The sequence below is a fragment of the Anthonomus grandis genome, chromosome 1 (assembly GCF_022605725.1).
Source record: "Anthonomus grandis grandis chromosome 1, icAntGran1.3, whole genome shotgun sequence".
Classification (NCBI taxonomy): Eukaryota; Metazoa; Arthropoda; class Insecta; order Coleoptera; family Curculionidae; genus Anthonomus; species Anthonomus grandis.
Window position 1 is genome coordinate 50389980 of NC_065546.1, and position 21590 is coordinate 50411569.

Sequence of the window (21590 nt, forward strand, 5' to 3'; positions counted from 1 at the left end):
GGAATCATGGTCTAGTTAGTATATAAGGTTCATGTCGCAACATTGGCGCGACATTTAAATAGTAGTTAATAAATACAAGGAAATTCATAAAAAAAGAATCATTTTACACACTTGTTACATAAATAACTATTTTCTACTACGATGCATAAATTACTCATTTTACACCCTTTCCAGGGTTTTTTATTCACCGTGTAAATGCACTAGTGCCTAAAAAAGTAATTTGACGTTTCTTTAACATTTAATTTATAATTACTCAAAAATTCTTTTGACTTTTTTTACGCCCTAGTGTGTAAAGTAATTTGGTATTTTTGATTTTTTTATGTTTCCTTCGAAAGTAGAAAAAAATTTATGTTACACGTGTGTAAAATCCTTTCCATTCATAAAAAAAGGTTCATTTTACACACTTGTTACATAAATAGCTAATTTCTAAGAGTCTTAAGTGATCGTGTTTAATGTGAACTATAAAATTATTGAGTTGACTATTTTCGAGTGTTTTAATTCTGAACTTAGAATCAAACAAATTGCATGAGTGAGGAGTATTTAGGTCTAGGAAAAGCAACCGCAGATAAACCGCATGGATTTTGACTATCGTTTTTATTTAAATTGAATATGCATAATCTACATTCATGTAATTGATAATGGTGCAAAACTCTTTAGTTAGCAAGAGAGATCTTTAGAAGTACAAATAACCTTATGAACGCTAAAAATTATACAATAGCTTGGAATTAAATTTAAAAAAAGGTTTAATTATGGCATTTGATATTATAGCAGTATCAAATGTAACTCAGAAGAAATATTTTATAAATAGTTCATAATTGAAGTCTATTTCTAAAATTAAGTGATTTTTAAGGTTATTAGCTTATAAAGCCATAATTAAGACACATATTATAGGCTGATTAATGAATTAGTTAAGCTTAACTAGTTCGCAATTTAATATTGTAAAGTTACAATTTATAACCAGAATATTGCACTTCAATGCCATATTTCTATTTAAATTATTGAATAATTTTCATCCTCTTTTGCAGACAATAACCTTTAATACCTTTCAGAAAGTACATCCACCATTGTCCTGCGTTCCTTTCCACATGCTAATTATTCCTCTGAAAGGTAATTTGAGACTGTATAATGAGTTTGACCTTGATCCATTTTTCATGGAGTTCAGCTCATTTAAGTCTCACATGAAAATAGACCCGAAACTTTGACAAAGTAAGCAATATTAAAGCTGTGGTTTTTATTTAAGTTGGTATGTTTTATCTAGCATTAGCATATTTAGCTTATCTTGATTTTATATTATTAATATTGGTAAAATTAGCTTGGCTGTTGATATGATATAAATAAATAAAAACGGCATTAGGCTTGTTCGCCTTTGACTCACAATATATTTAACAAATGATTCAAAGTGTGTTTTACATTAATCATTGTATAAACAGGAGCTTCTAAGTCGGAAGTGCTTTTCTCCGCTTCAATCCTTTTTTCTAATGCTTATTATTACCCAAATATTTCTTTTTATTTTGCATCATCGGAATACTCAAAATGAAAGAAAAATCTCAAAACCACCTTCCTTTATCTCCTTCATTTGTACTTTTGTTCTTCATTCTGGATCACTGCATTTTACGAAACCTTAAACACATCTCCTTAGAAATTGGGCCCTTTTACCTTAAAAGCCTCTACAAGCTATTAAGGTTTGAGGTTTAATTCTGAGATAGTCCAACAGCCCTTAGTATCACCAAGGATCAGGAGGGCTAGTTTCTTCAAATCCATTCTTGGAGAAAACCTGTTTTAAGGAACGCTATTAGACGAAATTTTTTGTTATGAACATCAAATGGTGTAATAACGGTGATTAGTTCGTAACAAAGATAACGCTGTCTGTGACTATAATTGTTGAAGTTTAAGATTCGTGATTCTAATGTCTTCAGTGAACGATTTTGGAGAAATAAATACCTCAACTTTATTATGCTAGTAACATTCTAAAACTATAGGTAGCCACTTACTTCCTCCATGATAATTAAATCGTAATGATAATAAAAACTTTCGAATTATTTCAGGCTTAAAAAAGCTTATGTCCATTTTTATATTTCTATTTAAGAAGAAGAAAGAACCTTCTAAAAACTTATCTTTATATTTAATCTGATACAACTATATGTTAGAATGAAATTATAAGATTACGGGGAAACAAAAAGAATGTTAGTCATTGCTTGAATTTTAACTGTTAATCACCATGTATAGTACTAATGGTCAAACATTATGCAAATAATTCTAGTCAGTCCTGTTATATGAAAAATCACACAAAAGTTTATAATGAGACGAATTATTGAAAGAGACAACAAACGATAAAGATTTTCAGGTTTATACATTTTGAGATAAAGAAGACGTATCTTGGGGTTCATGGGATATAATTTGAGTAATCGGTCGTTCGATAATTTGTCCTTTATAAAACTACTTAATTTTCTTAAATAAAAATAATAAAAATAATCTTTTATTTTAGTGATTTACGATGGATAGCCTCACATTTTAGCTCTAGTTATACTTTTATTTGCTCTATAGGAGGTTTTCATAATACTTTCGGCTTCTAAGAATAGAGTTTCTTTTCGAAATTTCCTGTAAAATTAAATTTCAACTTAGATTTTAATAGATTTTCCTTAACTAGATAAAAATTTATTTAACTTCTATGTGTCTTTGACTATTTTTAATTTGTATTACACAAAAGCAATGTAAATTCTCCCTTAATTTAAAAAAAAATGTATACATATAGACTGCTAAATTTAATAATATTTTTTTAAGCTGCCCTTAGATCATTTTGACGTATTATCCTCAAAGTACAACTGCAACTTATTATAATTACAAGTAAGTATAAAACAACTCCTTCCTCTTTACAATCAATCAACTACTCGAACTTAAAAATAACATTTTGTTTCTTATTGCACGTCTTTGTCTCTAGACTTCGGCAAAGCCAATTTTATTATGCACAATAACTTACCGGGATTTTGATTTCGAGATCTGAGAGGTCATGTTCCAGTGGTTCGAGTTCGCTTACTTCTAAAGGGCACGTGATCGAGTCTTCGTGGGCACTCGTACAGGATTCTAAAGGAAAAATAAGGTTTGAAAGCAATGTTTTTATTATAAAATTGTTTTTGATCTTTTTGTTTCTATTTTCGAATGCTTAGGAGAGATAAAAAGTTATATCATATTTATTAAATGCATTTGAATGTCTTAAGGAATTTTTAAACTTTCATTTCTGTATCTGTAGTTAGAATTTAATTTTTAAAAAAATTTGTACATTTGTGTTACTTGATATTTTTAATGCAGTATTTATGATCATATATGTATTTTTTGTTTTGTTGACTTGTGGAAATTCTTTGTATGTTGGCACCAACAAATGAATTTCAAATACTATAAAAGCCTGGACTAAACTAAAATAAATATTGAGATCTAGAGTAAAATAAAAAAAAACTCAAAGGCCTAGAAGAAAATTAAATATATATCTAAAGAAAGTACTTTAAATAACTGGACAAAATTTAAAAATTACTTAAACTGACTCAAATGCATAAAATTAAATGTTTGAAGAGACGACAAATAATATTCATTTTTGAAAAAAATAATATTGAATTAAAATAATGTTTAATTTCATATATCACGGAAAAAACTCCACTATAAGTAAGACTAATAATCCTGAAATAAGTATAGCTTATATTTTATTAATAATGTGCTATTCTTAAGTAGAATGGAACTATAATTTTGAATTTGAAATACGCATCTTCAAACAAAACGCTTGGGTTTTTATTACAAAGAATAGTGACGCTTGTATATTTTAATAAAAATATAAAATTTGCTGTATCATCGAAGTTGAAAAATGCCATATAATTTAAAAAAAGAAAAGGTACTTTCGCCTACTAGCTAATTTTCAACAGTTCTTCAATAGATTGATTAATGAATTAGGTTGGGTGAAAAGAACCTCAAATCTTATGGCATTTATTTAAGTTTTTTTGTTAACAAGTCATAACGTTAGCCGTAATTTATAATTATTAATTAAGATAAAATGGAGGATAAAATGTTATAAACTGTGAAAACTCTTATTATTGTATCAAGGGTTTAAACTGATCCCTATTTACTTCTTGGCAGAAAGCAAGACGGTTTACAAACTCATGTAAAACACTATCAATTATTTCGGGTGATATATGTCTAATTTCATATCTAATTCTATTTTTCAAATCTTCTACGTTGTTTGGCTTCTCAATATAAATTTTACTTTTCAGGTACCCCCATAGAAAATAGTCGCAGGATTTAGGTCTGGTGACCTGGCCGGCCACTCTATTGGCCCTCTTCGTCCTATCCATCTTCCTGGGAACACTGTATCCAAGTAATTACGGACATCTCGAAAGAAATGTGGCGGTGCGCCGTCTTGCTGAAACCACAAATTATCTGTCGGGACAGCAGGGTCTTGTTCGTCTGCGTATAGGGCAGCCAAAGCATGGATAAGATCTTCTTGAAGAAAATTCAAATAGCGTTGTCCTGTTAAGTTTTTTTCGAAAAAGTGTGGCCCTATTACTTTATTTTCCACGGTACCAGCCCAAATATTAATAGATTTACGGTACCGACAATTTTGCCGATTTCAAACAAAAAGTTGCTTCATCCGAAAACAAAACTCGTAACACAAACTGACGGTTATTACTGCAAATGTTCATCATTTGCTCGCAAAATTGATTTCTTCGATCAGGATCGTCCTCATTTAATTCGTGTATTAGTCTAATTTTATAAGGGTGGTATTCACTTGCTTTTAAGATGCGTCTTACTGACGTTGCGGCTATATTATTACCAACTGAAATTTGTGAAGTTGCATTGTTTGGATTTTCTTCGACGGAGAGCAGAAGGTTTAATTTTGTTTCTTCAGAAATTTTTGGACGACCTGATCTTGGCAAATCCCTAACATGACCTGAAGTTATGAATTTGTGCTCTATTCTACTAACTGTTGACTATGATGGTTTGGGTATTTGGCATTAAACAGTTCACTTACTTCTTTTTGCGTGCGCACTCGATCCCCGTACCCTAGCATCATCAAAATTTCAATTCGTTTGGGTTAAATTAGCCATAATTTATTCTGATAAAAACTATTAATTTTCGAACCGACAGTGACATTCATAACAGGAGATTCTTTACAAGTGTAACCATGCAAATAGAAACAATTGGCAGTGTTTATAACATTATTTTTATCCTCGATTTTACCTTAATTTGTAAATAGACGTATTTATTTGTTTTCTTGTTATTTAAATGTAAATATTTCGGAAACAGTTGAGTTTTGAGATAAGGTGTGTTACACGAAACTTGCTTGGAATTTCGCCTATATTTCATAACTGCAATAAAAAATATAGCATTCCATTTAAAAAAATGACCGATGACGTCATATCTTTTTTTTTGTTCCACCCTGTATACAAAAATTTATGTGAAATAATGCGCAACTTAAAATAAAAATCGACAGGTTCAAGCGTTTTCTCAAAAAATCATGTCTCTAATTTTTATCTCTAATTTATGCGGAACTTTAGGCGGTCACTGCGTATAAAAGTATACAGTGATGTAGACTATACGGCCCAGATCAATATAGATGGAATTTAGAAAATTCATTACGGCATTAAGGTGGATCAACTTTATCCTCTGAAGCAAAAGCACACATAGGCAACAACTAATTATTAATTTATCAGATATTGTATTGGCATATGCTCTCTTTAGTAGAAGGTGTTTTTCACAAAGCAAGATTCGAAGAGGCTATTCAACTAATCTGTTGAACTATCGAACAAGGCAGTTAAAAATAAAAATAAGTTTGACTTTTAACATCAAGAAAGCACCTCAGACTAATAATAAAGCACTCAGAGGCAGTCTTTCGCTTTATGAGGAATCTACTTAATTCCTTGAATTAAGGAAAGTCAATACTGCTGTTTAAGCTTGACATCAATTGATTTTATGGCGCCAAGCGTGAATTGATCAAGTCATATCTCTATGAGAGTATGTACCTCAATCAGTGTATTAGGTGTAACACTCTTCTTGGTAATGAATGACTTGAATTGCAATTGATCTTTCAGAATAGTTTCGATCATTAGCTCCCTGATGATTCCCTATAATGATGCAATGGTCCCCTAATGTAAAAAGTCTTGATATGATCAACTTTGCCTTAATTTATCAAATACTACAGCTAACTGAAAAATACTATAATAATATGGCAAGACTTCAGAAGATTCTTGTAAAAGACTAGCTCTAGACTCATTTATTTATTTAATTTTGGTAATTAAATTGAATTTACCTGATACTTCATCTTCCTCTGTTATTGCCATCGTTCTTTGCTGATGCAGTTTTCGCGTCAATTCAGCTATCACAGAATGCAACTCGGTCAATTGTTCTTCATACCTTTGGGCTTGCTCATCAAGTTGGATTTGCAGCCTTTCCTATAAAAAATGTGAAATGTCATTCAATAAAATTTGAATATAAACTTAAGGCAGCTGTTGTTATGAAAGTCCATGTACATTTTCCAACATTTTTCAGTCGTAACAAATATTATTAGTATAAATAATGGAAGTGTATTAGTTTATTGGTTAAAACTAAGCCAAAAATTAAATTACCTCGACTTATTATTGTGGCTCGTAACATGAAACGAGATTAAAAGTTGTGCTTAAAGCTTCGTTTCTCGTAAAGAAGTGAAAACGAATTTATGTTCGTTATATTGCCCCTTAACTCCCGAAAATAGGGAAATACGACCAAAACAGCACATTAGCTAATCGATACCGGCAATAAAGCAACTGTTTGGAATTCGAGATGCGTCAAGTAATTTCGACAAACGCTACAAGAAAATACTCGTAGTTGTGGCGCATCCCACTTCAATTTCCTCCGGAAAATGAACCAATTCAACCGTTCGCGAATCATAAAATCAGTTTTTGGAAACAACTGAGAACTGTCTAATTATAATTTCATTGTAATTGAATAGTTTAAAACTTTTAATTGAAAAGTATTTTATTACTTTGCTTTGTAGGGGAAATTTTGTTCAGCTTTTTCCACATTGTTTAAATAGTGCAATTTTAAAAAGCTCTTCGGTTAAGATGTATTTCACCTACTTTATTCAAAAGAAAAATTAGCAGCCAGCATTGCTGATCTCTATTCGCCGGGTTAACCCAAAACCGGCTTTATACAGATTAATTATATTATTAAAAACTATATTGAAATATTATATTATAAACGTGTTTTAATATGGTATACAATAGGCCCACTCAGATAATGATAGTTTGCAGACTTAAATTATTATTAATAAATTGATCTATGTAATCTTATACAGGGTGTCCCAAAACTACATCGCAATATTTTAGCAGCTGCATCTTTACCTAAAAATAAGACAAAAACTTCATATACAAGAATTTATGTATACCTTTTTATGTAGAAAAGTTGGTTCTTTTTAATTTTACTGTCTAAATAATTAAAAAGTAACCAGAAAAAAAGTTATGATATTTTTATCTTTGCTGACGACTAATTTTAAACGACCCTGTATATATTTTAGCATAAAATTTTATAAAATCAGTTAGTAACAATAACAGTAGTATACGATAAAAATTTAGAAAAATAACGACCAAGCGTTTCGAAAATATAAACAAAAAATCATCTTCAATAGGAATTATAAAACACCCTGTAACATGAAAACGATTCACTTTTCAAGATTTCTATATATGAAGTTTTTGTCTTATATTTAGACAAAGATGCGGCTAGTAAAATATTGCGATGTAATTTCGGGACACCCTGTATAGTGTTCACAATTGTAATATTTTCTTTAAAAACTAATCAAAGAGTCTTGGTTTAATTATATAACTAAATATTTAACACAACGGCACATACTATTATCGTTGATTGAGAATATGGGTCTGTACAGAACTAGAGCAAGAAATAAAAGTGCCCGTTGAAACTTATTTATCCTCAAGAAAGCAATACACTAAAGTAAATAACAACTTAAGATTCCCAGAAATAATTAAAATCGGCGTTCCTTAAAGAAATATAATGGGACCTATTCTTTTCATTACCTATATAAATTCATACTTGAACTAATTTTAATTTCTTGCAAACCAAAGTCCCAGCTTGTCTATGTTTTTAAAACTAGTGTCAGTCATGGAACTTATATCATATATCATCATTAAAATCAGATAGTAGTCGAGGGATGCACGGAATAATCAGCAGAATTTTATTGATAATTCACCCTTTTATTGTTTTACAACACATAGTTAATCCAATCTTTAAAACGGAAAAGTTACCAGAACACTTTAAAGTCTCCTTAATAACTCCAATTCATAGGGCCGAATCACGAAATAAAATTCAAGATTATCGATCAATTAGCCTAGTTAATAATCTAGCCAAATTATTTGAAAAAGCATTAAAAGATAGACTGATACATTTTTTCAAGCAAGCTAAAATCTTATCGTCGAGACAATATCGATTTTTAAAAGGAAGAGGGACCACCGATGCTATGTGTGGCTTATCTTGGAGATCGCCAAAGGGCTTGACGATCATGAAAAGGTGATAGTAGTTTTCATGGACCTTGTTAAGGCTTTCGATACAGTGTCTCACCAAAACCTCTTTGATGTTCTTGAACATTTTTAAAGGCATTGTGTTGGAAGTCGTTGAAAGGTATTTATTCTCAAGAAAGCAATACACTAAAGTAAATCACAACTTAAGTTCCCCAGAAATAAACTCCTGGACAAAATTATCGCACCACTTGATTTTTACAGATTTTTTTTTAATAAAGATAAAAAAATGAATAATAAGCATTGTTAACAATGCATTGTTTATTAACAAAAAAAATTATATTCTATTTAACAAAACGAATTTAAGTAACTTAATTCAATACAAGGAAAAAACATCGATTTTCACTAACATCAATTTTGATGCAAAAATAAAACAATAGACCCATATGAATTCTTAATATCGTGTATTGAAACCTCTAGTTGCTTGACTGTGACTCAATGACCGCTTGAAGTCTTCGCGGCATTCCTCGTATCAAATTTTGAAAACTTTCCTGCGGAATGTTTTCCCACTCCTCACGAGCAGCATGTTCCATGATAGAGCATAAACATAGTTTTTGTCTAATTCTGCTTTTTGTATGAGAAAAAATATATGTATACATGTTTTAACTGATATTTATTTTTATTTAAATTTTCTTGACAAAATAATCAGTGGTGCGATAATTTTGTCCAGGAATTTATATAAAATCGGCGTTCCTTAAGGGAATATAATGGGACCTATTCTTTTCATTACCTATATAAATTCATTACTTAAACTAATTTTAACTTCTTGCAGTATTTGCAGTTTATAGGGATATAACTTATGAAATTTAAGTACATTTCTGATTTATTCATGCCAGCATATTTGAATATATTATATATTGAATATTTGATTCCTTTTGAACATTTAATTAAATAATATTAAAAAATGTGGTTTCCTTGATAAACAGAGAAGAATTTTCTAAAAAGTGATTTTCCATAGTATCATTGGAAAGCATTTTTCAAGAGCTTCAAGATGATGTATCATTTGACTATATATCTTTCTATTTAAGATTTTAGGGCTGTATCTCAGCCTGTCCAAAGGGGTCACCCTGTATACATTTTCCATTATAATGGTTGGTTTTTCTTATGGGCGCCGTATTGGAATTTTAAAATTTTAAACAGCTCTTTATTTTAAAACTTTAAACAGCGATAGAGAGATAGGTATATAATATTATAGGGGTTACCCTAAATCCTCATTCGAAATACAAGATACCAAGGTAATTAAAAGGGCCATTCAAAACTGCAAATGGTCAATATAGCGCCGACAAAGAAAAACAAAGTTGATGATGGCTCTTTAAAGGCAAAACGTCGTATTTTAAATTTAAAGGTGTCATCGTATAGGCGAGAAAAAGTGGTCATAATAATTTATTCGTTTAATAAATACTTTTGTTATATATTTTTAAATAACGGCAGAAAAAAATGAAAAAGATTTTGCTAAATTTCAGTTTTTTGCAAAATTGGAAATTATATTGCTCAACTTTCCTCTAATTATACCACCTCTATTGACGTCCTGTATAAACGTGATGCGGGGTCTTTAAACAAAATGTTTGTTTTTTTTTTGTTGTTACTAGGTATCTTTTTATAGTTTTAAGTATATTTGTAACAACTGGTAATTGAGAATTTGCCTGTGTCGCTTAAAACTTAAAATATGGCCTATTTTCTATTTCTATTAATATCACACTCACTCAAAACCCCTTACTTTACAGATCTCACTACGCTGCACAATTTTTCAGATATTGAATCACATGACAAAATGGGTTACTTTTTACAAAAAAGTTATATTACCATAGGTATTAAGTCTTATGAATAATTTCAATTATTCTTTATAATAGTTGAACGTGAAACCTACTTATATCTTAAAATTTGTTCCACATATTTTTTGTATATTAGTTTTTAGTTAATTAAGTGCAAAAGGCTTTTTATTTAAGAACTTGACCCTCTTGAACATAAAATGGAGAAAACATAATGTTTGTTGTTGGAATTATAACTTGTATTAAACTTTGTTGGTAATTCTGTAAAAATAGCTTTTTATATATATTTTTGTATTAATTTTTGTGTCAAAAATTTATGCACATTTACGCACATCTACTATTTGAATTGATTTTATATCCAAAACATCTTAGTTTATCGCGTTTATGCCTTAATTTCACATTTAATCGATTAAAACATATTATTAAAAGCAAATCCCACATATAATAGAGCTTATTAAAAAAAAATCAAAAATTATTAATTACTTCATAGTGGCTAATAATTTTATTTAAACTCCAACTAGCGCAGAAGAAATGTTCTGAATGAAAAGTTTTAATTGTAATTTAATTTAATTAAAATTTGCTTAAACAATAAAATGCTTATTTTTATTGTTATTTTATATTCAAATTAATCTTTTTTTCTTGCAATTGAAGAATCTTTATTACTCTCAAGTAGTTGCACATAAGTCTAAGATCTTCTTATAAAACAGTTTTTCTTTGCCTAATTGATACAGTTCTATAGTAACTGCAGTTTCTGTATTTGCAAAGTATGAAAGCGTTTCATATTCCCATAAATGAAATTTTACATCATATCGAATTAGAGATTAAACAATGCTCCAAATAAAATCCATAAATTTAATTTTTGATTCTATTTCATTATTTTTTCAGCATACAAAATATATCAAAAAGAGCACGGATTATTTAAAATTAACCTTTTTAAAAAGCAACAAGGAAAATCATAAATTAACAGGAAAGGCCTCTCCCATTTGCATAAAGTTTCAAGAATTAACGAACGAATTTATTAATGAAATAATAAAACGCGTAAAAACTGAAAACAAAATCCAATAAATAAACATGAATTAGCGTTTTGTTTTACGTAAATTATCCCAGACGGCGAAAAACGGAAGCGGAAAAGTGGAAAATAGGGCAACCGTCTAAGTGGGGAAAGAACACAGGCTCCGACAAAAATATACGTAAATGCAGCGTAATTTAAACACTATTCATGGTAGGGAGAGACCTCTCGAAAAACGGGCCTTTTTATTGAAAGCCATAAAAATGTCACGGAGTAGTTTCAGCGAAACGGAAATAGATTGCGTAAATTTTTTTTTAAGAAAATAAAATGACCTAAATCTATTTAAAAATTATAAAAATGTATAATTGACTATAAATGTCACGCAAAAAAAAATTTATATTTTAGTAAAAAGAGTATTTTTATGTACTCAAAAAAACTCATGAAATGGTATAGCAGTTTCCATATATCACATGCATCTTTTTATTTTATAAATTCTACCTAAATTATAGGAGTTATTAAGAACGGTTTTGAGAAATTTTAAACAGTACTAATATTGCCAAATCTCCGAGAAAAAAATTTAATCTTTTTTATTATTTTTTTACTGGCCGTATATGAAAAGATAAATCGAGATAACTTTATTCCAGCCATATTTGGTCCTTTACAAGGTGTTGTTTCTAAATTTAAAATCCAATGCTTTATCTCCCATAGAAACCATCATTACCTTAATTTTTTAATAGATATATCCTATAGCTTTCGTGCTAATCAGCTTCCAAATATCATTATTGTAGCTTCAATTTTAAATTTGATTCATTCATTCTAGTTGCTATTGTGCAAAATTTTAGTCGATATATTTTTACAGAAGATCGGATCAAAAATTCAGATGTAAACGCGGTGAATTATAGTCTAGGAAAACACAATGAATTTTTTTACAAATCTCAAAATTTATCCAAGACAAAAATGACTCTCTTGCTGTTAAAAAAATTTTTTCCAAGCATTTCACTAATACGTTACTTATTGCTTGTACAAAGGCTTTTAAAAAATAAACTTTAGTGCTGGAAAACTTGCTTACCTTGCTTGATCTAGTGTTAAAGCTAATTTTTTTTCAGTTTAATAACACATTTTTTAAGTAGAAAAAGGATTGGTAATGGGATCTTGCTTGCCTCCTTTCTTAAGCGAACTGTTATGAATAATTTGGAGCAAAAGATCCTTAAGAGTAATTTTAATGCCAAACTACTATTTTACAGAAGTTCTGTGGCTGATTTTTGTATTCATTTATTGGAATGGAGACGTAAAATGGAGCTTTGTCAACTCCCTCTATAATAAAATTGAATTTACGCTTGAAATGGAAAACAACAAAAACAAGAAAGGAATCTTTTATCGACAATGTAATACGATTCAATTGCAACACTCCACATAGCCACAAATTCGCCAGCTTTAACTCCCTATTTTATAGATTACTTAACATCCCTTTATCTCGTCAATCATTTAATTAAAGAACTGTGCCTAATAAAAGCAATTGCTAAGAATTTTTTTCTAAATACTTACAAGTTATCTTGTAATATTATTCATACGGATCAACCAACTAGTATTTACAGATCTATGTCATATTTTAGCAACATTTCATCACAGCTCCTCAAGAATCGGAAAATTTGCACCATTCAACATCATTTGTGTATTCTCAAAAACAAAGATCTCAGAGTCCAGTTTTGACTTGCGTTAACGACGTGCTCAATTTTCAGCTGGGACTCATTTTTAATAACATCATATAGTTCCCTCCTTTCTTTCAAGCTATCGCATGAACGGTGTAGCCTAGCGGTCAACGCAGCAAACCTTACAATATTGCTGTGAGGTTGTAGGTTCGAATCTCGATAGTTCCTTTTTACTCTTTTATTATTTTCTTGTATTCGAGTTCTATGTTATTGTTTTTTATATATTTGTGACGTCAGTTTTTTAAACTTATATTTTACCGTTCAGTGCGTGTGTATAATTGACCCAGTTGGTCGTGTTTTAACCTTCTTAAGGTATACTTTTTCGTTCTATTTTAAGGTCTTTTTGTAATTTTATTTGGTTTTGTTTGCATTATTTTTTAGGTCTGATGATGCTCTTAGGAGCGAAACACGTGTCACCACTTTAACCAATAAAAGAATTTTTTGAGACCGAGACTTTGTGTTGTTCTCTTTTGATTTAGCTTATGTAGGTCAGTCGGGCAGAAAAAATTTTTCGCTTCAAGGAGCATTAATAGTCAAAGTCGAAAATAGCTTCATTGTTACTAACATAATATGTTGTTAGCAAAGCATTATATAAAACCTTAAAGATAGTCGACAAGTAGTAAGAAGTCACTCCTCAATGTCAAAAATTTGTATTTAAATACTAGTCTAGAGAATAAAATGCTTTTGCAACTAAAAGTTTCTTAAGTAAAGTCTGTATTATTGTGACGAATTCATAATGGGTTACTTATTTTATTGGGTACCGTTATCAAGGTAATTTCTTTCTTTCTGTTCACATCCTTTATTTTAATTGTGATATTTTTTTTTCTTTTGTGACAGCATAACTGCAGCATTAAATGCTTTAAACGCTCTGCTACTTATCCTAAATGTATGTTGTTAGGTATATCAAGAAATGTAAAACTACTGACCATCTTAGTTGTTGACCAAATTCTGCCTTTATCACTGGTACAGCAAAACATTCTGATGAAAGTTTTTTTTCTAACAGTATTAAATGATCTTCGAAGCATAATTCAACTCGAATCCAATCAATTAGAATACCCAGAAACTAAGATATTGTAGTATCAGCAATAGATCACCTTCCAAATGTCCAAAAACTAGCATTAATTTTAGGGATTCTTTTAGATGCCTTAATTATCAATAATTAAATAAGGGTTTAAAAAAAATCAGGTTAATACATTTTATATAGCTCTTAAACATTTTTAATCGAATTAATTAAAGAAAAAATGTATATAAAAATATAAAATATTATTCTGCAATTAATAAAGAAAAAAACACAAAATCCAAATAATTTTGCTCAGAACTATCATCTTTCACTATCGCTTATCGCCATATTAGATAACTGGATGTCTGGAGCCCTTACTAAGTATAAAACTTCCTTCGGAAGATGTTTTGAAATCTTTTTGGGAAGTTGCTTGTAGCTAGTCATAAGAGGGTCCGAAGTTATAGGCATTAAATTAAAAACATCTTCATTAGACTTCTCGCGGGATGTTTCAATATTGACATCAAAGCCATACTTGATATTGTAATTAAAATCACATGAATTTTTTTTATTAGTTCTACATCTATACCCGTTATCTGAGATGCAATATTTGCATTACCAAAAAACCTTCCTGCCATATTTCCATCATTACTGTTGCCAAACCCAGGCTTAGGTCTATCGACAATGAATCCTAAATTATTTCTAAATTCATTCTGAATACTTTTATGCCACAATTTCATTATCTTCCTTTCTTACTTGCCATTTTTTACGGGTAGTTTGTATCCAATAGACAAGAGACATTCAAACACTCTTATCCAGCAATGAAGCACTGATAATCCAAATTGTAATGTGAACGGATCATATGGTCTTGGACTCTTTGTTAAGATTTCGATAGAATTCAGACCTTTAGAGCTAGCTCTACATATGTAACAACGTTGAGTGGAAGTGTTGTGTTGTGTTTGTTAAGGTATTACATATTTTACCGTCAACCATTGTAAAAACTAGTTTATGCCACACTTGTATGACCAAGTTGTTGAATTATTCTATTTGATTTTTTGTACAATGCAAAGCTCATTTGTTCCTTTGGTAAAAATTATCTTGATCGGACGGCAATATCTTGTGAAAGATGGTCGCGGAATTATATTGCCATTGTTGCTGTCAAATTGAGACCATGTAACAATCTAAGAGGCACGAGGGACACGCTTGAATCATCTGCATCTGTGCCAATACATTTTTGTTTGTAGAATGTGTGACCGGAACTACCATCACATCCCCACTTAAATAGTAAACGCATTTCTTGAGTTCTGAATTGCAGAATTACATCTTGCTGCAATTACACCAAATGTTTAGCAGTATGGTTTAATAGATCTTGAACTGGCACATCTGCAGATGTTGCTGTAACAGTTATATTATTTGGGTAACAAGATTTCTTGACTGCTTGAACTGTTTTGTACGACGGGAATTTCTCTGGAACTCAACTCTCTTTTGCACGAATAACGTTACATTGGTGGCGTCTCAGTTTGGCTTCAACCATAGTGGAAGGAGCTTCCTCTCCAGACATCTTAAGTCGAGGCGTGTATTTGATTAGAGCATTTCTGTAATTAGATGCGCGTGTAGGTGAACGAGTAACTTCTACAACGACTTTGGCAGCATCTAGCTGTCCACATGCCCTCAAATTCATTTTCATGACAAATCCAAGCTGACATGCTGACACATTTTTTTAAAGATTTTCAATTTTCAGTCATTTGCTTCGGTTAGAGCAATCTTCAAAAGCTAGTTTTGGATGACCCGGCGGTTTTGCAGATATATTCTTATGTTGGGTGAAATCAATTGAAGTTTCTAGCCATTCTTTATTATTTTTAAAGAACCGAGATTCAATTCGATGTGCCTTACTCCAATTTTCCTTAAGACGAGATTTAAATTTAGACAAATCATGTTTAAGTTCGTCTATTTCTTCTTCAGGAAAATTAGTTAATTCTTTGAGGTGGCCTTTTAAAAAATTAAATTGCTCATCTAGTTTTTCCACAATGATCCTGTAAGAAAAACAAATATTTAAGAATTGATACATCATTTCCTCAATCACATGTTTGTATCTATAACGTATTTTAAAAATCGCAATTATTTTTAAAGGGGCAAATAGGGCAACGAGTGCTAATGAAGTAAAACTACATATTTCCCATTCCACTTACTGTGGAACTAGACTTTACATACTTATTACATCAAATTAATTGCTACAAATAGTTAGTATATACGCGATGGTAACTCATCCATTTTAGAAATAATTTTAGGAGTTTACTTTATTTTTTTTTACTTTATCACTCACACAATGCATCGATGTCGAATACCCAAAAAAATATTGTCTGGAATGTTTATTCAATAATTAAGATAAATACCTGTGTTTTTATTTTTTCAATTATTCCCGAGTATTGAGATATTTAGCCTCACTGTGCGTCGCAGTTAACCCCAACTATATCAGTCTCATTAGGTTTAAACAAAGACGATTAGAGGCGAACCACTCCTTAATAATCTTCACTTGCTATGGTTTCTAAGTTCTACTACCTCGATATTATAAAGTAAGAACACGGTAGTCCCTAGAATAGAGTTTTGTGGAGCTCCTCAATTGAATTTAATTTTTTACCTCAATGCACAACAAATTCGCATCAATCTTCAAGGTAAGATCTAAATCAGACCCAACCCATACCCAACTTAACACCAGAACTCTGTGATCCACATAATTGAAGAACACACCGCAGAAAACAGTTGCAGACGGAAAGGAAAGTGTAGAACGGAAGCTCTAGGTTCCATACTGAGTATTCTTAGATGTCTGAAACCCAAATTATCTTACAGTTGTACTTTTGAGAAATTTGATAATAATTAGAAGGATTATATAGTTCACCACATTTTACGTAGTAGTAAAATGAGTTAATGGGAAATCTTTGGCAAAGAAAATGGAGGTATATGAGTTAACGACTTCCCACTAAACAGTGTCAATCATTACATCTGGTCTATTGATGTCAATGACTATCACCAAACTGAAGTGCACAATGAACATAGAAAAAAAACGAGATCTATACCTAGGTATGAAGAGGAAACTAGAGACTGTAGGATGTTGAGAATTTCATGGACAGTATATGTCATCAACATGGATACTCTAAAAAAAATGAAAAAAAAAAGGGAAAACAGCAAAATCTCGACTATATCATGAGAGGTCCCCATGACATTCTACAATTCATAATCCAAAAAAAATTGAGAGAATAGTTCCACATCAGACCCATTCAAAGTAGCAGTTTTCAGAGTCAAAATAAAATGAGCAGTCAACTGAAGAAGCTTAAAGTTTCATTAGTTGCAAACCTAGAATTAACGAAAAAATTGAATTTAACTATAAGAGGGATTTTTACATCAAGAAAGATTTCCTCAAAACTTTTATCACACAAAATCTAAGAATAGATTAAAGTGTCAAGATAACGTAAAGGACGCTGCATGTGCAAGACATATTCTAATTTAATAGATTCTACCTGTCCTCCATCCTTTTAGCATGAAGAAGATTACACATCCGAAAATAGATTCATCTTTAATGCATAAGGGCGCTTTTATCATTTTGATAGAGTTTTACGCTAACATCCTCGAGCACGGATCCGTTATCGATTAAACCTTAACGCTGACCCGAAATTCCGAATAAGCTAACCTACCTACACCAACAATAAATTGTCTCTATTGTGGCATAGCGTCTGGCGCTTGGGGTAAAATTATTATTTTTTGCAATTATAGGAGTTGAAGAGATGAAATAAAGTAAATTCAAAACGGTAAAAAGGTGAGTTTTTGATATAAAAATTGAGCATGTACACAAAATATACCAGAAAATCAGTGATTATTATCTAGAAAACAATATATGTTTGAGGGAGACTGAAATTTTACAGTATAGAATTTAATGAAAGAAACAGTTGAGATTGTAATCTTTTAAGTAGAGAAGGGATTGTGTCGTAGATAGTAAAAAGAGCATTGGAGTGTGACGCAAATATAAGAATGCTAGTTAACAAACCTTAGAGTATTAAGCTAAAGATACAGTCATAATGATAATCTTTCAAGAAAAAAGAGAAGGAATAGCAGAATCACAAATTGAATGGAAGAATATACGCAAAACATTCGGGATAGATGGAAAAGAAGACTAAACTGAGAAAGCGTACTGTGGTTATTGATATGTTGACAATTGGAAGGCCACAATATAAATAATATAACCAAGTTTAAATTAAAGAAACTGAAACCAACATGGGGAATTATTATTGATTTATAACTGAGTGAATGTATCTGATCAAAAAGTTGAAAACGGATACTAAATTATAAATCAGTCAAATTTAAAAAAATTTAAAAGGGAAGGAGAGAAAAATGTACAGATGTCCAGAAAAAAGTTTGTTTACGAGAAAGATAATATAATTATACAATATATTAAAATAAGAGACATAAGAGAATTCATATTTATTGCGGTAAACTAGAACTAAAAAAAACAAACCATTTTTAAATGTTTAAGCTAGATCATTGGTGAGAATATTAATTTAGTTCAAAACAAGTTTCAACTGGTTTTACACTGTAAAGAGAAATAAGTGAGGATTTAATTAATACGTTAACCGCTATATGACGGACGAATGCGTCACAGAGATTTTTTTTACCAGACCGCGTGACCCATATAAGTTTCACACCTTGAAAATCAATTTTAAATCTGTGCACCGTCTTTGAATCATGGCAGAGAGTAAAATGCACGGCGTGATAAAAAAATAAATCATATCTAACGTAATCATTTTAATCAGAAAAACAAATTACTGACCCGGGAATTGAGTAGTTAGTATATTAGTGGATATTGTAAATTTAACTTTTTTTAATAACTAAAAAAAATAATATGAAAAAAACGTTTTTAATTAGGACCCGACAGAAAAAATTCTAATAAATAATTTAGTACTAAAAAAACATAACGTATGTAGATGTGATACGTTGTTTTGAGCTTTAGCCTCAAACACTATCATTCCTGTATTTTAGTCGTCTTGTATGTACTAAACCAATCTTGATGTTTTCAAAACCCGTTTAAAGTGATATTACCTTAGTAGACCGCGTGTACATATAGGCATCACGAAAATATAACTCTGTCATAAAAAAATATTAGCCGTTAAGTTTTTAATCAATTGTAACTAAAGGGAAAGCCAAAATCGAAAAAAAATTATTTTAAGTCTTAAATAATCAAAAAAAAATTGTATAATAGGATTTAACGCGTTAAAATGTTGAGTGACAATCAAAAACTACTACGTAAATATTAATTTTTTTTCTCCTGATAATGTTTAATTTTGCCACAGACCATGTTCGTTTGAACACCTCACCATTCCCATATCTCACGAGAATCTATTTTGCGTAATAATTATCAAAGAGGTTTTTTAACAGATTTATTAACAATTGCTACGTCAATAAACGCTAATTTTTTTTTAAACTTAAGAACAATAATTTATATCTGAATCCCTACCTTGACATGGAATCACGAGGAAGAAGAAGCAGAACAGGAAGAGAAAGAGAAAGAAGACGAGGAAGAAGAAAAGAGAACAGGAAAGAGTTAAAGAAAAAGGAAAGGAAGTGAAAGAGGAAGAAAAAAAAGAAGATTATTTCAAAGTCGAAACGTGGAGATTTACTTCTTAAATCAACGAGTTTCAATGATTGCAAACTGATGTAAATCATTGAAAATTTTGAACCGCAGACTTATTAGGAGCGTATACGAGTCATATTAAAAAAAAATACGGTAAAATCCAAAAATGAAAATTAACTTAAGCCAACGAGCTTCCAAAGATTGAAAACCAATTTAAGACATTCCAAATTTTGAACAGTCAACAGTCTGGCCAAGGAATTGAGCCTACACCTAATATAGTGTAAGAAAAGTATTAAGATTTACTTGTTAAACCAAAGAGTTTCCAAAGATTGAAAACTGACGCAAAACATTCTAAATTTTGAATCACAGACTGAAGAAAAACGTATCTCGAGTTATGTTAACGAAATATCTTAAAATCGAAAATTAATTTCTTAAGCATTCAAAACATTCCAAACATTGAACAGTCTGAAAAATTGAAGAATTTGCCAGGGGATTGAGGCTAACATCTAATATTTACCTTACAATGTGAGAAAATAGTCAAAAAAATACTTTACTTAAATCAATTTACTTCCACAGCAATCCTCCATTGAAACCTACTTTCTCGAACTAAAGAAAAAATGTTCCACTATTGAGCTGCCTCCAATTTATTAGCGTTTTCAAAGATTTCAAACAGCTAAACTACAGAAGTCAAATTTCTTATTAATCTTTTATGACTCATATGTCAAAGACTTTTCTTAACTCAATAAAGATTCCTAGGAAAGGATGTTTTTTTTTTGCTGACGATACGCCCATTCTAGTGAAAGGGAGCAACCGGGAGGAGATTAAGAATAAAGCAGAAAATGTCATAAAAAAATTAAAACCTGGTTTGATCTGAATTATTTAACGATAAATGCAAACAAATCTAACTTTATTTGTTTCTCAGTAACTAAATATAAATCTGCATTTCTAGATAGCCTTACTATTCACGATCATAACTGTTCAGATCATTTTCAGTGTGAATGTCACTTAAAAATAAAAAACACAACAGAAATAAAATATCTCGGAATAGTTATTGACTAAAATCTGAATTGGTTGGCGCATATAGAATATGTGTCAGCCAAAATCAAAAAGCTCATTTGTAAATTCTACCAACTAAGGCAGTTTATGGACTATCATTTACTAAGGTTAGTTTATTCATTTCTCGTAGAAACTATATTAAATTATTGCATTGCTGTATGGGGAGCAACAAATAAAACAATTATAAAGGGTGTCCCAATAGGAACGCACGTTTTGAATTGCGCAGCATTCTTTTTTATCGCAGTATGTCAAAAAAAAACTGAAAAGAATAATGTAAACAGTTTGCGATTAGTAGCCATGGAACGATATACGGTCGAACAACGAATTATTATTGTTAAAACACACTACAAATATGGAGAATGCTTTGCGGAAACAGTTCGTAAATTGCGGGGCATTTTTGGTCGACACGATGCACCAAATCACACGACCGTCCAAAGACTAATTGATACATTTGAACAAAATGGTTCTGTCGTGGATGTTAAAACACTAGTGCGTCACCGTACTAGCCGTTCTGTTGAAAATATTGCCGCAGTGCGTGAAAGTGTTGGCGAGAATCCGGGAACATCTATCCGTCATCGTGCACAGCCGTTGCACATTTCGAAGAGCACTACCCACCGAATTCTAACAAAAGATCTTCATTTACATGCCTATAAGATTCAATTGACCCAAGAATTAAAGCCAGTGAGTGAACCATGCGACGCGCCGTACATTTTCTTCTTGGGTATTGCAAAAACAACAAATGGATGTCGATTTTTCGAAAAAAATTTTGTTTACCGATGAGACACACTTTCACCTTAATGGGTTTGTTAATAAACAAAATTGCCGAATTTGGGACGAAGAAAATCCTAGAGTCATTCATGAGAAGAAAATGCATATATTAAGAGTCA

General features: G+C 30.8%; 1 protein-coding gene across 7 annotated transcripts in view; it reads right to left on the bottom strand.

Moving 5' to 3' along the window:
* Positions 1-21590, bottom strand: part of LOC126740421 (colorectal mutant cancer protein) — a 123922-nt gene that overhangs the window by 25322 nt on the left and 77010 nt on the right. For all 7 annotated transcript variants that reach the window (XM_050446477.1, XM_050446633.1, XM_050446704.1 and 4 more), the window contains 2 exons: positions 6290-6431; positions 2978-3081 (listed from right to left, as the gene is read on the bottom strand). In XM_050446477.1, coding sequence (XP_050302434.1) covers positions 2978-3081; positions 6290-6431 — 246 coding nt within the window. The remainder of the gene's footprint in view (positions 1-2977; positions 3082-6289; positions 6432-21590) is intronic.